This window comes from Hyperoodon ampullatus, assembly GCF_949752795.1.
Source record: "Hyperoodon ampullatus genome assembly, chromosome: 12".
Lineage (NCBI taxonomy): Eukaryota > Metazoa > Chordata > Mammalia > Artiodactyla > Ziphiidae > Hyperoodon > Hyperoodon ampullatus.
In genome coordinates this window covers 39,361,600-39,382,852 of record NC_136925.1, presented here as the reverse complement: position 1 = coordinate 39,382,852, position 21,253 = coordinate 39,361,600, and the positions used below count along the sequence as shown (strand labels likewise).

Here is a 21,253-nt window from a genome sequence, read left to right as displayed (position 1 = left end):
TGTATGCTATTGCTTGTCACTCATACACGTCTACTAGATCAGATTATACAGAGCAAGACTGAAAATAATCAAGGGTGCGCATTTAGAAAAATAGTGACTCGGGTTTGTACTCTCCACACATTTCTCACTGCGGGCTTAATGTTCACCTGTAAGTTCACTTCTTCTGCAAAGAAAAACACGACTACTTTTTTTTTTTCTTTTCTCCTTAAAACTAAACCTGTTAGTGGCATTTGGCAATGAGCGGACAGCTGAGCTGATTTCTTCCTTGAAAAATTCTAATTTCTAACCAACATACCATCACAGTTGACTGTGTTAGCTGAGGATACTGACAGGAGACCAGAGGCCCTACTGATCCGGCAACTGCAGACCAGGTGGCGGGGTCTCATCCCCCGACCACCCTGACTCAGAACCAAACCACGTGCTGATGCAGGGCTCTGTCCTGGGCCAGTGCACACAGAAAACACTTGTGCCACTGTTCAGTTTTTAGAAAAGGATAGTTTTCTACCAAACGAAAGAAGAAAGAAAACCCCCCTCTAGTTTATGTAATGTGTTAGTTTGGGGAGTTTTACGGGCTCAAATGCTTGTGACACCCAAAGCCAGCACAGTAGCTGGTATAACATTTTCCTTCTGTTTTTAAACTTGCCAGGGGAAGCATGATTAATATTTTAACATAAAAAGACTGCAAGTTAATGCATGTGAGAAACTCAAAGTCAAAGGAAAACAAACACAAAAACAACACTTAAAACATCCCATAAACCATCACGATATTAAAACACCACAGAATGGCCCGCGGGCTCACGGTGTGCTCTGAACAGGGTGGGCGGTGCTGGCAGGGTGCTGTCCTTCGCTGGCAGGTGGCTGTCACCCCGTACAAGGAAGGTTTTGCATACTTTATAGAGAGAGTCCTGTGCGAGGGTTAAGTGCTTCACCCGGAGTAAGGGGCCGATAACAGTCTCTGCTGGGGTAGGAAACGGCAGGGGCTCACAAAGGTGTTAAGCTGTAAACGGTATCACTGTCCACTTGCTGAGAGCAGATTTGGCAAAGGGTTTTCTCTGTAGGTCTTGTGTCAGTTTGAGGGTCTAAAGGAGGAGAGAAGAAAACCAGAGATGGTTAAGGACATTCAAACAGCAGCAGTGGGCCCTCCAGGTCACGTCTCCTCAGCCTCCCGTCCCTCACCCGCCTCTGGGCCAGGGGTGCTGCAAGTCAAGCTGTTCTGCTGCACTAGCTTCAAAGGGCTGAAAACCTAAGGACAAAGCCTGGAGATCACTTACCTTATTTCTGTGCTTGATAACAAAATGCCCTCAAGTTAAAAAGCCTCGAGGAAACGGGGCCATTCACTTGCGGAGGTTAACAAAGCGAGGCAAATCGGGGTGCCTCAGCCGGTCCTTCCAAGTTAGGGAGGCCTGGGACGCAGATGGGGTTTTACTCTAGATATTTGGATTGAGGGGCTTCCTGGGACACGAGGCTTGCATGCTAAAACCAGGGGAGCTGGTCACCCCAAGCAGACCAGCTATGCTCTTCTGGTTCCCCCTCCCCCGGCTATGAGGACTAAGTGACCTTGCTTGCCACCCTTCCCATTGATATCCCAACATCAGGGGAGTGGAAATGGCCACTTTCCACAAAGGCTTCATCGGTCTGCACTGCTGGGTTGGGGTAATCTTGACTTCCCTCACTATAAAAGGAGAAGTAATCTCTAAGTGGGGTGTCCTAGGAATTTGCTTTTTATATTAAAAATCTGCAGAGGAAAAACAATTATATCACGCATACATATGGCCCCAAAAACCTCACACAAAACATCCCTTTAAAAATTAACAACACTATTATTGTTGGTATTATTATTATGCACTCAGCCACCTTCAAACGGTAAATCCTCTCAAAGCATCTGAATTTACACAAATCTTGTCAGACTTCTTGTGACCACTGAGCCCGGAAAAGTTAGAGAATTAAAAAAATATATATATATATATACTCATAGAGATGTAGCTAAAAGAACTGACATGACAGGCCTCAAGACCTTTTGTTTATGGAGACAGTGTCAGCTGTCATGGTAGGGAAAAAATGGCTCTAGGCCAAGAAATGGAAAAGTGGTAGGGAAGCAACATGAACTCAGGATCTTCTCACCAGATAAGGTGAACAAGTAATGAAAAATGCATCAATAAGCTCTTTCTCTCTCTCTCTCTCTCTCTCTCACACACACACACACACACACACACGTTACGTACATCTGCTTCTCTCTCCTTTAAAAAAGATATTATCTTAAATTCACCTGGAGGTTTCACAAGTGTACAATTCTGTTCTGTGGCTGGACTGTTTGGCAATCTTACCTCTCACCACCAATATTCAGAAAGACAGCAGGACTTGGTACTCGTAATATTACATACCTATGGTCATAACTACCCTTGCTATAGCTCCAAATAGAAGCACTTAGGTTGTTTTATTGTAGGTAGAGACAGTAAAACAGGAAAAGGCCCCTTCTTCCCACCCCTTCCCCAAGTATTTCGTTTCCCTGGCTGATGGCTTTTTTTGAAGGTATTCTTTGCTTTGTAATGATACTAGACAATATTGTCCTAGACTATGAAACAATGGCTTGTTGATTTCAGATGGAGAAAAGGGAATGAAACAGATATCAGATCTCAGCATCTGTGAGGTATTTAACCTGCCAGAGCCAGTGCTATTCTAGCTACTCTCCCTGGGACCCCTGAAGCATGAAGAAACAAGGGTGCAGACACGGTTCTTTGGGAGGGGATTTGGTTCCTTCCTTCACAGTAACACTTAATAAACCACCACCTAAGATCACCAGGCAATTAGTCATCAGGTGACTATGGTCCCCACGTCCTGATCCTGACTTAACTGTAAGTGCCAAGAGCGAAGGTGTAAAGTATTACCTAATCCAGACCCCATCCCCCGGTTCCCTCTGGTGCTCATTATTCAGCCACAGAAACCAGTGCATGCTGGGAAGGTGACACACTTCACTCTCCAAGTACAGAGGCAGAGCACGCAGCTTGCCCTAATGTTGGCGCCGGGTCAGCACAGGAGGGAAGAAGGCAGAGGGCACCTGCAACCCCCAACGTGGCATCGTTCTAAGCAGAACAGGGCATCGGCCCTGAAACCAGGGGCAGGAGGCCAGAGTGGGCAGTCTCGAGCAACAACCATCACAGTCTCATCCAAAGGTCCAGAATCTTCAGGGAACGTCATCACTAAGGAGGGAATGCACTGATCGTCACTCTTTCCTTCTTTGCAGAATGGGCTTGGGGCCCCTCACAGCACTACATCCTGAGCTCCCCTGAGGTCTCACGGGAAATGGCCTGTGCCTGGCGGTTCAACTGGGAGACGCCAGGCCCAGGTTTAGAGGTTTAAATTTGTCACAGAGGACAAATTGTTATTAACAGAGAAACCCCCACTCCACAGGACGGAAAGGCAACTTGTTTCTCTGTGATAGAAGGCAAACAGTTTGTCTGTAAAATATTGTGAAAACAGAAAGGAAATGCAATCACCCTTCTAAGAGGAACACCAGATTCACCATTCACTAGGAAGACCTTACGATTAAAAATCGTCACAAGGAAAGCGGCCCCTCATCTGCCTTAGACTTTTAACCTCTGATGGCTCAGTGTTTGCACATGTTTATCTGACTCCATCAAGGACTGAAAAAATGGAGGGAGCACATTAAGTAATGGGATTTAAGGATACTTAGTTTGGATACAAGTTCCCTGTTTTTGAATGGTGCTCTCACCACTCTGACATTCTTTCAAGTAAGACGCTTTAGTTAACTGTGAAGTTTACGTGTGTAGGTTGATGCCCTTATGAGTCTAAAAACATCAGATTAAGCAAAACTTTTGGAAGGAAAAAGAAGCCTACAGCTGATGGGAATTACAGCTATCACTTCACAGTTACTAGGCAATGGGCCAACTAACAATAAATAGGAAAACATTGTCCCGTCCCATCAGCGACTTTCATTAACAGGGAGAAAAATCTCTTCCCTCTCTCTCCCTGCCCAACACTTAAGTTTGAAGTCAGGCTGTTGATGCAGGGAAAATGAAATGGGGAAACCAAATGATGAGGCCCATTCTAAAAATATCTGTGGATGCTGTCATCTGGTCTCTGGTGAGAGTAAGTCCTTCTATAATCTTGGTATCTGTAGGGAAGACAAGTTTCTGCCTAATTATCACCACTAACTCACATGATGTTCTAAGAAAGGGCAACACCTCCAAGAAACTGTACACAAAACGTAACAACCCCCATCAACTTTAAACTGGGAATAAAACACGAATGTTCCTACTGCTGTCCTCCCACAGCTCAACGCCACTGTGACAAATCTGGATTTCTCAGCAGTGTTTTCATCTTCCTGGCAGAGAGGAAAGGAACAGGACCCCAATACCAAATATGACAGGGAAGGAAAAAGAGCCACAGGGATGAAACTCTCCTGTCTGCAAATCCATACAGGTTATCCACTGTTTTCCTAGCTAAAACTGAAAGATCTTTGGAAGAAAGTCTGCCTGAAACTCAAAATTAAAGTGAAATATCACTTTCCTCACTCTTTAAATGTAATTTAAGCCAAACTTGCAACCCCTGGGGCAAGCTGGGAACTAAATATGGAACGTTTAGGATAGAAAAGGAAATGAATTGATATTCGCTTGATCTGACAGGGAAACTTCAGGTGGAGTTCAGAGAACAGGTGTGGGTTTCAGAGTATGAATGTTTCTACCCGAGTAGAGGGCAAAGAAATGCCTGCCTGCCACCATCTCTACTTCCCCCCAGAGGGGTCTGAGGGACACCCAGTCCATCACAGGCCACAACCAACTGCCAGCATCCAAAGCTTCTGTTGGTGTCACCCCAGGAAAAACAGCATTTCTGCAGGGCTTGGGTAAGGCAGGCACGGCCAATGTTGGAGAGCCAAAATGGCAGCAATTCCCTCGGAGCTCATCTTCACGGTGGCCTAAACACGAAGCAGCTCAAGAAACACCTAATGGGCATGACACTTTGGCTTAATTTGGTTAATTTTTCAAAATCTTCTGGGTTGGAATGGGTGATAACGAGGACTTAGGGAAGTGCATGAAAACCAACCTGGGGTTCAGGGACTGCAGGGGCCTTGCTGATTAAAATGCAGCCTTCTGCCTGCAAGGCTGGCCGAACAGAGCCATCCTCCAAGACTGCCCAAGAAGGGGAATTAGGAGGTGCAGCTCTATAAAAATCCATTTTAGCAAATGCTGTCAACTTGCCATTTTAGAAGCTGAATAATTTACGAGGGGAAAGAAAACAGGTATGGAAATTCTGGCCAAATGTGTACACAGCTGAGGAGCCTCCCTGAAGGAAAATCAGGTTCCTAGGAAGGGCGGCTCACAGGCTTTCTAAGGGGCAAGTAAGTACTTATGGAGAACGTGGGATGTTACAGGGAAGCTTAAAATAAACTTTTCATGGCAAAGGTGACACTCAGGAAGATACTGGAAAGACACTCAGCTAGACTTAGTTTGTGTAAAAGCCTGACCTGTGTAAGCACTGCTTTCAGCTACCTCCTGTAATTGCTGGGCTTCTCAAGGTGGCAGCTGAAGCCTGTCCGTGAAGGCTGGCGACAGGCCACTGAAGAGCTGTCGCCTCCAGGACGCTTCAGGACCTGGATCCAGTGTGGACTGTCCTTCCAGCCAGCCTGTGTGCTGTGCTGATAAACACAGGAAGAGGAGAGAAGCTGCCACCCTGGCACTTCACAGCTGAGGGACACAGAGCAGGAGTGACCTGCACAGAGACGCAGACTTCCTGCTGCTCAGACTGTAGGGATTAATGATGATTAATACAAGTTTAAGAATGCCCTGTCTCTGTCTTTATTTTGGGGCAGAGATTATGGTGACCAATATTCTTTGTGTATCCAGAGTCAAATATGGTGACTGCAATAGCAGAAATATGGTACTTATTAATTTACTGTCAAGAGCAAAGTCGCAGAGATTTCCTATTTTCTTAAGATTCTTAGATTTTCAAACCACACGGAACAACTTGCGAAGTTCTGGATTACAATCTTTTAAAGAACTGTTTTTAAGGCAAAAGACTTTAAGGGGCTTTTGGATCCTTTCTGGATGCATGGTTACTTAGCCTTAATTATAATACTCCAAAACCCTGGCTGGCAGAGTCCTGGGGGTCTGGCTCCGCTGTCCTTACCCCGCTTTAACACCCACTCCTGCTGATCCGATGGGTCAGGTTCAGTGCCTCTGCCTGGTTTGCTCTCCCCATCCAAACATCCAGATGGCTCTTCCAGCCTCACCCGCCCCAGGCTGTCCTCTGCTAAACTCCTAAGCCACTTCTGGCACCTCATCACATAGTGCCCAGAATGGTTACTTTTCCATACACATTGAAGTCCCAATATATTGAGGGCAGAGCAAAGCCTTCAAATCAAACCAAACACTTACAGAGCATCTACTATTTCAAGAGCACTGTCTTAGACATGGTATTTACCCACAAGAAGTGCACATTCCAGCAGGGACACATTTTCTTGATGTCCCAAGTAGCCTGGAAAGTTGAAACAGAGGAGAGGCACACAATAACTGTTGGCTGAATAAATGAATGAGACAACTCCTGGAACAGCCCTCTCTTCCTCTCTGCCAATTCAAATGCTTAACACCCTTTTAAGCCTTACAGCTTCCACAAAGCATTTTAAACCGACTCGCATTTGCTAAGAGTTAATCTTATTTGAATCCAAGCAGCACCTACTGCTTATGGGACAAGACCTAGAATTTTAATGATCCCCTTTTAGGAGGAGGATGGCTTCTGATGAAGTTTCTATTCAGAAGAATATGAGAAAAAACTCATACTTCGTATAAGATGAAACCTCCTAAGGACCAATACAAGGCACAGTTTTAACATTCAAATAATTTTATTTTTAAAATAAAATTTTAAATAGTATTTAATAAAGAATTTACCTTCTGCCATCCTACCAAACCCATTCTTTATTACCAGCTCCCCGAATTAAGAGTCACGCTATTCTAACTCTCAAATTTGCTGTCACTGCTAAAGTGATTCACCATTTAGAAACACAAGGGAAATACTTAGAGGAAATAAGTATTTCCAGGAGGAAATACTTAGAGCCATAAACCATGACCTGAATATCACAATGTTTATGTTTACTGGGTGTGGCCCCATCCTGTGTGACTCCTCACTGCATTTACTGGCTAGAGGAGGTATGGGGACAATTGGGAGTGTGCAGCTACCCCTTTGGGCTGGGATGCCCTACCTCCCTTGGGACTGAGTGCAAGTGTGGCTGTAATGCTCCAGCCCATCTAAGGGTCCGGCTACCAAGCACAAAAGAGGGGGGTCTCCAAAGTCTTCTTTTTCCTGCTTTAGATATGCAGGGTTTTGAAGACAATCTAAATTTTCCAAAAGTGATTCTGAAATCGAAAATACAACATCAGCTATTTTAGTTCCACAAGTAGTCCAAAACACTCATCCACCTGTGAGGTATGACCAGGACATGCAGGTAACACAGATGGCAGCCAAGAGGCAGCAACCACACCAGTGCAACAGAGGAAGGAAACCAAGAAGGAACTGAAAGGAGGGTCTCAAGGGTGGCTCCAAGATCGACAGAGACAAAGGCCCGTCTGTCCTGAGGGCGGCAGTCCGGTGGGAGTGCAGACCCAGGAGCGAGGTGGATCCACATGGTGGGTGGCGGTAAGTGCTGGGAGCTCCCCACCTCGGCTCTCCACCCCCCACCCTGACCTCAGCCAGCAGGACAACCTGAGTTGACCGGGGCTGGGCAGCGAGTGCATTCTGGCGGTAGGGACACTACCAACTAAGGGATACCTTCTAACAGGTCTATCAGTCAACACACATTTTCTGATTACTTATGTTGGGCTCTATTGCTTTCTAATCATTTCTGAAGACACAAGTGATCAATGGAAGTTCCAATTAATTACAGTGGCATGTACACAAATAGAAGCCCAGTGGAAATTAATTTATAAGTTCAACCTCAGAACTTCCGGCCTCTTCTTGGCCATTAATTTCCACTAAGGAGTCAAACTGAACACTCTACACAGACATGAATACTTAAAACAAAAAGCCTTATGATCCGGACGTCTTTCAACAGAGAGAAAGACAGAGGAGAGAGGAAAGGGGAAGGGAAGGGGGAGACGGAGGGAGGGAGACAGACAGAGAGAACATACTGATATGCAAACCGTCAATCAAACCAGGACTGGCAGTTAAAGTTTTATCCTTAGAAACACTGGAATTATGCTCTGAGGGCTTCATGACTAAGTAATTCTCATCCTTTAACAAATGAATGTCATAGACTTTAGCAAAAAAAGAGGTTATTAAAAAACAGGAAAGTCTAGAATTACAGAGTAAGGTTCACATCTGTTATTGGGAAGAGAAACAAAACAAAACACCTGCAACCAAGTGGGCAGTAGCTCTTCTGGGTGGTGTGTTTCAGCTCCAGGCTTGGTCTTGCTTCTCTGGGAGGAAAGCTCCTGGAGAAGAACAGCCCAGTTTCTCTGGGTTTTCACTGAACTTAGTTGGCAGATCTTAAAGATACAGTGACCATATTTTCTGAACTCCAAATTGTGTCACGTTAGCCAGTAACGGGGAGGTGGGGGTAAACCACCAGCTCTTGGGGAGGTGGGGTCCATGGCCAGACCACTGCCAGCATCCTGCCATTCGTTGTGTGGCAATCTCTCTGCTCCCAAGAAGTCCTAGGAGAACTGGAGCAGCTTTTTATTTCTCTGTGTGGCCACGGTGGCCTGGCAGTGGAGAGGGAAGATCAGATTTCCAGGCTCCCTCCCAACAGGAAGAGGCTCCACTCTGAGGAAGCAGAAACGGGGCAGGGCGAGGCTCCCCCCCTCAGCACAGAGTGGATATGACAGCCTCCCTAAGGAAAGAAAGCGGAGGCCAGACAGCTAGGCTTTCTCAGGCAATCCTTTAAAGATATTAATGGAACACCCTGGGTACCATATATGAACCTCCCCAATCCGTCTGTGGAAGAAAATATAGCCCCTGTCCTGGGTACCCCTAAAGTGGCAGGCAGGACTTCTAGGGGACATCAAAGGTTTCACACAACAGGCAAGTGCTATACCTTTTTAATGAAAAGAAACCTAATTGATTCTAGTTTATTGAGGAAAGCAATTGCTCTTTGTGCCAACAATGTAAGACCGGCTTGGTGCTTTCCTTAATTCTGCATTAACCTCTGGAACCATTTTAAATAACAATAAACATTAAGTAACTTTTAAAAAAGTTGACAAAGGACTTTAGGGCATATCAGAGATAGTCCTTACAAGAGCTCTGTGGGGTAGGTTTTTGTTTTAGCCCCATTTTACAGACAAGCGAACTGAGACTCAGAGAAATGGAGTGGCTTGACTCAATGACACATAGCCATAAAAATGGCAGCCTTCTGCTACAGATTCATAGGTCCTCTGCTGTACCACAAAGACATTATTTAACTTGGGGTGGGCTGCAGGGGAGGCTTTTTAAATCCACATCTCCCCTCGGAGCAGAGCCCCAGGGACAGTGATCCTGGAGTGGGTGGCTGGCTCACGTTCCACTGTGATGATGAACCAGTTCTAGAAATCAAACATAAAAGCAAGTCTCCTGCAGGGCTTTTAACATGAACCAGCATCTGGATTTAGTCTGAACTCTGCCCTATCAGCATGGAGCCTATGTTTTTATCCCTCAAAGACAGGTGGAACAGACCACGTGATAACGGAACAGGACATCTGAAAAAGCAGGGTTGTCCCAGAAAACCAAGCATGCAAGGTTGCCACTGCCCCATGGGTCCTTTGCTCCACCCCTGCATGGAAAGCAGTCTTTTCCTCGGGGACAACGGTCACCACCACCACTGCACCCCATCCCCAGCCAGGCCATGTGCACCTTGAGGGTGAGACCCTATTTTATCTTCCTCTATCCCCTGTGCCCAGCACACTGCAGGTACTCAATAAACAAATTTTGTTTAATAAATTCAGACTTTCCCTGAGCACTTCTACCAACGTGGGACCTACCATTTTGCCAGGCAGCTAGCTCATCCAAGAGTAGAACCCACTCTGTGGCTGAGAAAAGCTGGATGTATGACAAGGTCATACAAAAAGCTCCAGTAAGAATCAAGAGGAAAAAGGGCAAAGAATCCCTAGTTCTCAAGAGGTTGCTGACCTCTTTCAGGATTTCTTTAGGGGGTTCCTTAGGACACTGGTCCTATGGTTTCTGGGAGAAGAAGGATTTGATTCGAAATGTCAGATAAACTTAGGAGACACTGCAATCTGATCCTAGAAGGTTCATAACATATATTAACTTCTAAGGCTCTGAGAAGTCCTGCAGGAAACAACCCTATTCAACTTTATTTAACATGGCGCTCCTCAGACATTTGACCACAGAATCTACTTTCCGCTTAATAGCCATGAATATCCTGAGGATTGAGTATTCTGTGAAATACTTTGAGAAACACCGACCCATGGGACCTCTAAATATCTGAAGTGTCTGTCACTAGTTCACAATACAAAATTTTAATTCATTTTAGTTTTTAAAATTTTAAACTTCAAAACAATTTGGAGGATGGGGGAAAGCAGTATTTTCAAAGTAAATGAACATACCAACAAAACCATGGTGAAGTCTCTTGCAAGGTGCGGAATCTCCATCTTGGAATGAAAATCCAGCATTAAGACACGTGTCTCCAAGTCGGGAGGAGAAAGCAGTGAACAAACATCCTTCTACCTGCCCCAGGGCCATGGGGGACCTCTGACAGGCCAACCTCTCTGGCCATGGCACAGAGGCAGGTCCCAACAAGCCTCCTTCTCCCATCTCTATACAGAAGGGTATGCCTATGAGAAGCAGGCCCCTGGGGGAAGACTCTACTTACAGAAAACATTATTTATAAGATGCTGAATATTGAGCATTATGAACACTCTGAAAAGAAGCATTTAATGGGAGCTTAAAGTGTACACGAAGTTCCAGTAGTAATTCTGGTGATTTTCATTCCACTTATTTATGTTCCACACAAGCTCTGTGGCCAAAAGAGACCTTCCAGAAAGCCACCTACAAATGCTACTGCATGAAGAGCAACAGTTACTCAGGCTCTGTCCCCATGCTTAGCAGGCTGGCCAGTGGTGAGCAAAGGTGCATTAAAAACCCGACAGACCCAGGAAGAGCAGCCTTAGTGCTGGATGTCACTGCTTTCCAGGGAAAGGGGTGTATGTAAGGAGTGTACCAGCCTCTGCACAGAAAACGTCTTTTCAGGGCTCTTGTTAATTTTCTTTCACTGTTGTCAACACTAGAAACATCCAGACAGCCATTCTCTCCATGAATGACAGTTCAGACTTTGGGTTTTTTAAAAAGTAAGAATAAAGATCCCTGCAGGTACAGACTTCTTAAGGCTAGCACACTATAACCAAAGACTAGACAACAGTTCACAAGTGCAAGTAACAGAGTACGTTCTCCACACAGTACGTACCGCACGTTATATTCCCTAATGGAAATATCTATCAGTACATCAAGAAAAAACTTCACATGAGTAGCCTATAATATTGTCTGTATTTGGTTAGAATTAGTCCTATCCCCCAACATGAATATTTAAAGACATAATGGAATCACAGCATTTAAACATCAGTCCAACAAGTATCAAAGATTTGTTCCTTTTGGGAAGTAGCCTAAATTTAAATTCTCAACGGCCTCCAACACCGGGACCTGCTGTTGCCACACTAGTATACCACCGTTCCTTTACAGTTCCATATCATCACATATCCCTTATGGTGGCAATTTCACAGACAGAATGTTAGGTTTCAGGTTTAAAAGTATACATACTATGTACGCTTAAAATTCTATGATTTTGCTAAAAAATACAACAACTAGTGAATATAATAAAAAAGAAGCAGACTCACAGCTAGTGGTTACCAGTGGGGAGAAGGAGGAGGGGAGAGGCCAGATGGAGGTAGGCCATTAAGAGTTACAAACTATTAGGAATAAAATAAGCGACAAGGATATGGTATACAACACAGGGAATAAAGCCACTATTTTATAATAAATATAAATGGAGTATAACCTTTAAAAATTGTGAATCACTATATTGTATGGCAACTACACTTCAATTTAAAAAACAAAATAAATCTTATTGGTTAAACAAACAAAAAAAAACCCAAAAACAAACAAAAAAAAACAACTCTCTGATTCTGTCCTCTTTTGACAGATGAGAAACCTACTATTCTAAGAGATTCATCAGTGACATGGCCAGTGGCACAGACAGGAAGAGAACTACCTCTCTCCTCTCCACCTGGGCTTTTCCTAGTTAGCATTTTCCAATCCTAATCATCAAGTTGTTTAAAACGCAACTAACTATGGGGCTGCTCCCTAATGGGGTCTCCAAATGCCAAAAGATGAAGATGAACGAAAAAGCATGTGAACTTAGGCATCTTCGGACATCAAAACTACAGTGAAACTGACGCTGCTTTCCTGCCAGAACAGACACATGTCAACTCAGGAGGGCTTACTGGAGGCACAGCCCTGAAACCACCACACTTGCTCACAGCCATGCCTGCTGCCAATCTGTACACATGCACACCAAGCTTCCCCAGTGCCTGAGAGAAGCCAGTGCCCTTCATACCCCAGTAGCTGGCACTCACAAAGAGGTACAGTTATTCTTTCCTTTTCCAGATAGACCCGTAGGTCAAAGGATTTCACACGTGGTCTAAAATGAATGACATGTGTGAAACACCCACCCCTCCAGAGAAGCATCTCACCACAGCTCTCCAGCAAGACTGTCTGTCAACTGGACAGAACGGCTCCGGCGCCCACTCGGGGTCACATGACCCTCAGTTAGCAAGGCAGTAAATGAGTCTAGAGAATACCACAACTACTGGCTTAAAAAAAAAAAGTCAAACCAAGAAAGTCATTATAGAACAAGTCTTGGGAAGCTGAGGTGCTTAATTTGGGAGAAGTGAATTCTGAGACTGTGACCCGAGGCCTGTTTTGTGAATTCAGGAGAATCTTCAATAAAGCAATAGCCACAAGTTTACTGTAAAAGTAAAGAATATACATTAGGCCACACATGCTCCTGGCTATTTAGTGGAGCAATTTATTCCAAAGCAAAATGGAAATCCTAAAGCCAGAAGCCAGACTCCCACAAAGCCCTTCACGGTCTTCAGGATGTTTCTTTCTCTTGCTCTGGTCATACTGAGCTGGTTTACTTTCAGGAAAATTTGGTGACTTTTCATATTTTTTACTTAAGAAATATCTCCTCAAAAACACTTCACCCAAAATATTTTGAGAAAAAGGTGACTAAATGACCCTAACATTCCAAAAGGGCATAATGATAAAACGTGTAATCTTAAAAGCAGTTATTTATTATCAAAATAATAATTCACTAAATATATTTTTTTAAACATAAGTATTTAAATCCCCCTTAAAAAAAAAAAATATATATATATATATATATATTTGCGGTATGCAGGCCTCTCACTGTTGTGGCCTCTCCCGTTGCGGAGCACAGGCTCCGGGGGCGCAGGCTCAGTGGCCATGGCTCACGGGCCCAGCCGCTCCACGGCACGTGGGATCTTCCTGGACCGGGGCACGAACCCGTGTCCCCTGCATCGTCAGGCGGACTCTCAACCACTGCGCCACAGGGAAGCCCTCCCTTAAAATATTTTTATACCGTCATTTAGAATTACACACACACAAGAAAAGTCTACTATTCAATTAAAAGGAAAACCTACACTTGAAAAATAAGACAAAAATTGATAGCACATTTTCTTCTCTTACTCTTTTCAATGAACTAGGAAGTGGACTCCTTACAACCAAACCAAAATTAAAACCTACTTGTGTCTTCAGAAGCCACAATCATATTCCTCTTTTAAAGGAAGACAAACTGTTCTTCTAAAAGCCAAATATCTAAATTTCTCAAGGCAAGTCTCCACCAGTCCGAGTTCTGGCAGTATGGAAGTGTGTCACCCTTCTTAGCTTCTGCTGCAGTCTTTTTACCATCTCAAGGGCTATTAAATGACTCGAAACAGATGTCTGAGTGCCATTAGGGACCTGCTTCTGCCTGGGAAAGCCGAGAAGCTGAGCATCACAACACTCTCGACATTCCACTTTCGACAACTACCCATGAACGGGATGAGCTCATCACAGGAGACCCTTATAACTCCTTCACCAGGGCAGAGGGTTAAACAAGGCTCAGCTTTTTATGGCTTTGAATCCCATTTCTCTTTCACACCACTTAAAGAAGACTGTAAGTAGCTTGCTGATATTAAAAAAAAAAAAAAAAAAAAAAAAGGAACTGGGGCATAAAAAGAGCCCCTGAACATGGGAGGGTCTGGGGTACAAATGTGTTATAGCAGAAGACCCCAGTGCTCATCTTACTACTTGAAGAGGAGAGCTCTGGGGCAAGCTTGTGTGTTACCTACTATTCTGGCTCTGGTTCAGAGCATTTCTCATTTTTACCATCTAGAGATAATTAGGAAGAACGATTATGGTTCAAGCCATTCTAGAAATAGGGATTCTGGGTCCAGCTGTGTGACCCTGGGCAGACCACTTAACCTCTCTGGGCTCCCTGCTTACTCATGTGTCAGTCAGTATGTGTACCTAATAACACCACACATACTTCAGCCCACTGCAGTTTTTTTTTTTTTTTTTTTTTTTTGCGGTATGTGGGCCTCTTACTGTTGTGGCCTCTCCCCTTGCGGAGCCCAGGCTCCGGACGCGCAGGCTCAGCGGCCATGGCTCACGGGCCCAGCCGCTCCGCGGCATGTGGGATCTTCCCAGACCGGGGCATGAACCCGTGTCCCCTGCATCGGCAGGCGGACTCTCAACCACTGCGCCACCAGGGAAGCCCCCACTGCAGTTTTACAAAGCATGATCACACACTTCAGTGCATTTGATTCTTGCAATAACCCTGTGGAGTAACAGGGGCTATTATCCTCATTTTATATAACTGGAAATTGAGGTTCAGAGGCTAAGTGACACACTCCCAATAGCAACCAGAAAGCAGTAGAAGTGGAACTGAACCCTCAACTTCCGATTCCAGTCAAATATTTCTCTTTTCTTGCCACATAATGTTGCATGATCTCTCTGGTTCCAACAGAATTAAAATGCCACAATTTAAAAAATCTCTGTCGCCATTCACAACTCTTGTCACCGTTTGGAACCTGACACCATTTATACGTTGGGAAAAAGAAGCACATGAGTAAGTGCTCTCTCACATTAAAAACTTCTGTTTTCAACTTAATTCTTTTTGCTCTTTTAAATGCTTAGATGCTGAGTGCTAATAAAGATGCTTAGTACTAATGGTGAAGAATCTAACAGATCTTGCTTCTGGTGGAAATACTCCTGTATGAAAGAGTCCAGAAAGCACAGTCTACAGTCAAATTAGAAGCACCTAAAAATTGTTACTTTGCTGGGAAAAAAAAAGATATAGAAACCGTAGCATCCAAGATGGACAATGGCAGTGCTGGACCTGAGAGCCTAAGAAAGTCCTTTGGCCACGTCCTTAACCTTGATGTTTGTGTGGCCTAAGGTCCCCTTCCTCCCATCCCTTCTATCCTCATCCATCCATCCAGTAGGGGGACCTGTGTCATAGGTCAGCGAGGGTGACTGGATACAAAGAAAAATGAAACCTCTGAATGTGTATTCTTTTTACTGGCAGTAAAACTCCTGAGCTGTCAGCAAACTGTGGGGAGGGGCACCTGACAGCCCTATTTGTTTTGCTGGTACAACTCAGAATGAACTGGTTGGGAGCCAGGTTACTGTGCACCACGTAAATGAAAGCCATTGTCCCCCACTGCCCCTGTTATTACTATGCCATAGCACTGGGCACTGACCTGCTCTGCCCACTTCCCCTTTCCTCAGTGAGCCTTCAGCCTGGCACCCAGCTCTGAGATGAGGCCTGCTTAGCACCAGTGAAGCTCCCCACGTTCAAACCAACAACGTTCTGTGTGGAGATGAGGGAATCAAAGTTAAAATCCAACCCATCAGCATCCATGAGTTCGCTACGGATGATGGACTCCATGTCACATTCCAAGCTCCCATTGAACATGTCCAGGTCCAAGTCGCTGGGGAACTTCTCGTGGCCCATGACGGGAAGGTGTGCACTAGCTGAGTACAAGGAGGAGCCTGAGAGAGAGTCCGAGAGGGTTTGCATAGACTGGCTGACAGGAGACTGCTGCTGGTGTTTGGCTGACCCGAGGCTGCTGGAATCGCTCAAGCCCATGTTGCTGACGGAACTTGACAAGGCACGGCTGCCACCGAGAGCGCCCTGGGTTTGGTGCTGGTGGTGGAGCAAGTTCTGATTGACCAAACTCCCCTGGTTAGGCTGGGCGGCAAAGGACATCATTGGATCACTGCGAAGCATCACGTTCCGGCGGGAGTTCTGGGCGGACACAGCGGTGCTGGCCTGAGACATCAAGGGGTCCGACTGGGTCATCATGACATCGCTGTGGCTGAGTGAGTCCGACGTGAGCAGGTCCTGGAGTGTCTGGTTGCCATAGTGTGACATGGAAGAGAAGGTGGCTGGCTTGTTCTCTTGGATGGTCTGCATAGGAGACTGACGCAGGGAGTTCAGAGACGAGGGGCCAAACACCGTGCTGCTGAAGGAGCTGGTGGGGGAGCCCAGGCCGGAGCCCTTGGTGGTGTATGGGAAGCTGGAGCTGCGCTGCATGAGCCCCCCGGGGGGCGACGGCTGGGACGCAGGGAGCGCGATGTTGTCCAGCAGGTCGTCCATGAGGTTGTCGGCCAGCCCGTCGTTCAGATTCATGGTGCCCGCCATGTCGGTCAGCCGGGGCAGCTCCACGGTGCACGGCTTGCTGACGGAGGGGGACAGGCTGGCCGAGCTGCTGTAGAGCATGGGGGAGAGCGGCGCGTCATCGTCCTGAACGTCGTCCAACTCCGTGCTAGCCAGGATAGGGGACAGCCGGCCACTGACTGTGCTGGCATTGGAATTGGTGCGTGAGCGGAAGTCGGTCCACGCGTCCAGCTCATCACTGCTGCGAGACGTGGGGCTGCCGGGCCACTTGGAGAGCTGGGAGGGACTGTCGTCTGCTGACTCGGTGGCGGTCTGCAGGGCTGCCTTCTTCTTGGCTGCACGGCCCCGGCTCTTGGTGTACTTGTTGCTGTTGTCCATGGAGACGGCCCGCCGCCGGGGCGCCTTCCCGCTCTTCCCCCCGTCGGGGTTGATGATCCACCATGAGCTCTTGCCGGTCCCCTCATTCTGAACCCGCATGAACCGGCTGTGCAGAGACAGGTTGTGCCGGATAGAGTTCTGCAGAGAGAAGGGACAATGCAGATGAGCCAGAATGGTCCAAACTGAGCACCCAGAAGAAACGGTTACTAATCAGATTCATTTTTTAAAGCAACTTCAGAGGCTAAGAAAAAAAAAACAAAAGGCTTTGCATGACCCTCCTTGGTTTGGAATTAAATGACAATATTGAAAATGGCAAGCTCCATATTTAGAGGGTGGGAGATGGTTTCATATCCAGGAAATGCTGGGGATGTAGGAGCTCACTGGCATTGTTTTTCTTAAATTCCCAAGTTTCATTGTCCTTTCTGCAATTGTACTTCCTATACTGAAGTTCACACTTATAATGTATTACCACACCATTTCTCCCTGCACTTTGCAATAAACCTCCCTGGCTCTCTAAGGATAATTAATCACTTAGGGGCTATTTTATTCTGTTTTGGTCCCCTCCTCCTCTAGTACAGAGGCAGCATCTACCTTTTCTTAACCACTTCTATGAACCCAGAACTGGTGTGAATTGTCACCTATCCTTTCTACGACTCCATCTCCTCCTGCCACAATTTCACACCTGTCTCACAAGCATAAGAAAAAAATGGTAAAGTAGGATTTGCTGAGTCGACAGAAGTAGGCAAGTTTCCCATTCAAAAAAATTCCAGATAATTTATACAGACACTCCCTCCTCAAGGCAATGCGGTCTGAGCACAATAACTTCCTTTCGAAGAGTACAGTATAGAAAGAGGAGGTGGGGGAGAGTAACTTTCCAGTGAAGAAACCTGACATCTCAGCCAGGTGATCAAGATCAACATCAACAGGGCAAAGTCAGGTTGATAACAGGCACTCGATATAATGTGATGAAAACAGCACCTTCCTCAGTGGTCTTCCTTCCAAAACCCATCATGCCAGTCTAATCATGAGAAAAACTGCAGACAAATCCCAAATAAGGAATATTTTAAAATGCCTGTCCAGTAGATCCACAGGGAGCCTAAGGAAGCATGATGACTACATATAATGTGGTATCCTGGATGGGATGCTGGAACAGAAAACGGATACTAGGCAAAAACTAAGGAAATCTGAATAAAGCACAGATCTTAGTTAATCATAATAATGTATCGACATTGGTTTATTAGTTGTGACCAATGTACCAAACTAATATTGGATGTTAACAACAGGGGAAACTTGATGTGGATACCCAACATCAAGAACTCTCTGTACTAGGTTTGTAACTTTTCTGTAAATCTAAAACTATTCTATACTGAAAGGTTTATTTAAAAAAAGAAAAGAAAAAGGGCAAAATATCCTCGAAAACCTCACAACTGCACCCATCTTGCAAGAATCCTCCTGGCTTGGTAGATAAGCCCAGTTAACAGGGATGACCCAGATCCAGTCCTATCTCTGCCACCGATCAACCATGTGACCTGAGCAAATCGTTTAATCTGTCTGCAACAACTTCAGTTCTTCTCCACTACAGCCATAACATCCAAACCGTCCCTCCCTGATAGGGATGACGTAAGGATGATATATGATAATATACTTCAGGAGCCAGTCACGCTACCAAGTCAGGGCACTCTTACTGCTATTATAAAACACAGGGTCATTGCCTGGGGAGGGCTCATTCTAATCTGAAAATGCCTCATGTGCAGTAAAAGAGAGGAGTTGATGGCATTTGCCACACCTGGAATAGCACCTGCAGGCCAGATAAGTTTTTATTTGCAAGTTAAAAAGACAGAAGATATTGCCTGCTGCTGTCTATTAAACACAAACCATTCTAAAAGCTACGGTAGTTTAAAAAAAAATTGGCAATCACCAACTGTATTTATGTAGAAGATACAAATACATGTGTTCTACCAGAATGTTTTTAAACATAGAAAGTGAGCAGGATTTCACCATACGTAAATAACCCAAAATACTCAGAGTGTTTCCCATGTACATGTTCCCATGCAAGGATGCCCAACGGCTCCGGCTGGGCAATGAGCATTAGCAACCATGGGTCATAATTTGGCATTTCTACGACAGCTGCAAAGACGCGTTTGAGAGACGAAAACAGGCAACGTGCTGAGTATCTGATGAGACAAATGTTGCCCATGAGACTATATATCCTGCTTCCCTTTTACTCTTATGGTTTTTAAAAGAATAATGGCATCTCTATGAATGGTTCAGAAATCACATTTCTTTAAAAAGTAAAACACCTTCTCAATAAAGATATGAAGCATGCTCTTAAAACTCACTCTGCAGGGTTCAAAAAGCAGGCAAGTGCAAGGTGGTTCTATTACTGAGTACTCAGACAACTAGATATATTAACTAAAAACTTAAACTCAAGCTTCTTATTGAAAAAACAGGGTGGTCCTGAAGCTCTGTGGGGGCAATGTAGACACTAGCCGAATTACCCCTCCCCTGGCCAGCCCCCTTTGCTCTAGATTTTGGAAAGAGTTCATACCAACATCCAGAATTAACAATGACCAATCATAAGTACCCAGTTATCCCCCCCGCTTTAAAAAGCATTTGGAGATTTTTTTAATGCATTTTTAGTCTCACAATTCCAAACCAAGTAAGAAAGAAAATGAAACACTTTAGAGACCTCCAAAATGTTCTCTATGGATTTTCTAATGGTCATCTATTTCTACAACTCTAAACCCCAACCATGTATGTGTGTAATTTTATAAAATTACAAGCTACCATTGGTTAGAATTTGGAGAGAGAAATTAAGCTTCTGTAGGGGTTTGTGGTAAAGGGGCTGGAATACCCACACGGAGGACCAGAACCACAGCCTGTCAGGGCCCAGGTCCCTAACTGCAAGAGGGAAGAGTGAGAGCCTGCCTGACTACAGCACCGTCAGTTACTGGGCCAGAGGTTTTAGATTCCTCGTCTCTAATCCTCCTAGTAAACTTGCACAAAGTTGGTGCCCTCATCATATATATGAAGGCTCAGACTGAGAGAAATTAAATAACTTACAGAAGGTCACACAGCTAGTGTCTATAAGAACCAAAACTGAAACTTGTTTTCCCAACTCCACTCCAATGCTTCCTCTGCAACCTTTCCCAGGTCTGTCACCAAATTAGACAGAAGTCATCATGCTATCTGTGCTGACATCTAAGAAAAGAAACATTCGGGCTTCCCTGGTGGCGCAGTGGTTGAGAGTCCGCCTGCCGATGCAGGGGACACGGGTTCGTGCCCCGGTCCGGGAGGATCCCACATGCCACGGAGCGGCTGGGCCCGTGAGCCATGGCCGCTGAGCCTGCACGTCCGGAGCCTGTGCTCTGTAACGGGAGAGGCCACAGCAGTGAGAGGCCCATGTACCACAAAAAAAAAAAAAAAAAAAAAAAAGAAAAGAAACATTCAAGAAAGAAGAAGGATACAAAGGCACAATCCTTTGACTATAATTTTGTTTGTGAAATAGTTAAGGGTAATAATTTGGTAGGTCTTTCCTAAAAATGTTTTTAAAAGAAAGTCTTTAGAAGAGCAAGCCTGAAAGAAAAGGCTCATCCTATAGCCCGCATTTGTTTCTTTACCAAGGTGGCCATCGTAGCATTCATCCTAAAGAGAGGACAGTGGTTACCATACAAACCAATATAAACTACCCTTAGATTCTGAAACAAAACCCAACTTATTAAATGGGTGATTAGCTTCAGTGTCCAATCTTGGCTCAATTCTTGTTTTAGAGGTTACTAGTGGCAGAATACATCTCCCTAAGGCATATTACCTACAACCCAACACTCGGACAGGTTTTTCCAGTTCCATTACTAAGACGACGCAAACAAAAACCTGTGTCACCACCATCCTCACAGTCCCCAGCCTTCCGTTTATAAAATCCATGATCTGAAGGGGAGGGGGGGCATTGACAAAGGCCAGTCAATATGGCCCCTCTGTCTATTTCTAGCTCAAATGCCCCTCACTCTAATATGGTCAGATACCAGAAATGTATTCTGCCTTTTTGCCTCATAGGTCATGATTCTAATTACCAGGTTCTCTAACTAAATTTCGGTGAAACAGGAGAAGGTGAATAAATGCCAGAGAAAATATCAGAACTGCAACGTTTCCCCAGCACCTTCCCTGATAACGGAAGTTAATGGTGATATGATTTCT

The 21,253-nt window shown here is 45.1% G+C and overlaps 1 protein-coding gene across 5 annotated transcripts in view; it reads right to left on the bottom strand.

The window, feature by feature from the left end:
- Nucleotides 1–992: 992 nt before the first annotated feature.
- Nucleotides 993–21,253, bottom strand: part of FOXO3 (forkhead box O3) — a gene marked incomplete at both ends in the record, with an annotated part of 113,271 nt that continues 93,010 nt past the window's right edge. For 3 of the 5 annotated variants that reach the window (XM_079716690.1, XM_079716693.1, XM_079716692.1), the window contains one exon: nucleotides 15,797–17,197. In XM_079716690.1, coding sequence (XP_079572816.1) covers nucleotides 15,797–17,197 — 1,401 coding nt within the window. Of the gene's footprint in view, nucleotides 1,080–15,796; nucleotides 17,266–21,253 lie in introns of those variants that run through there. The other 2 variants (XM_079716694.1, XM_079716691.1) reach the window with 2 other exon arrangements.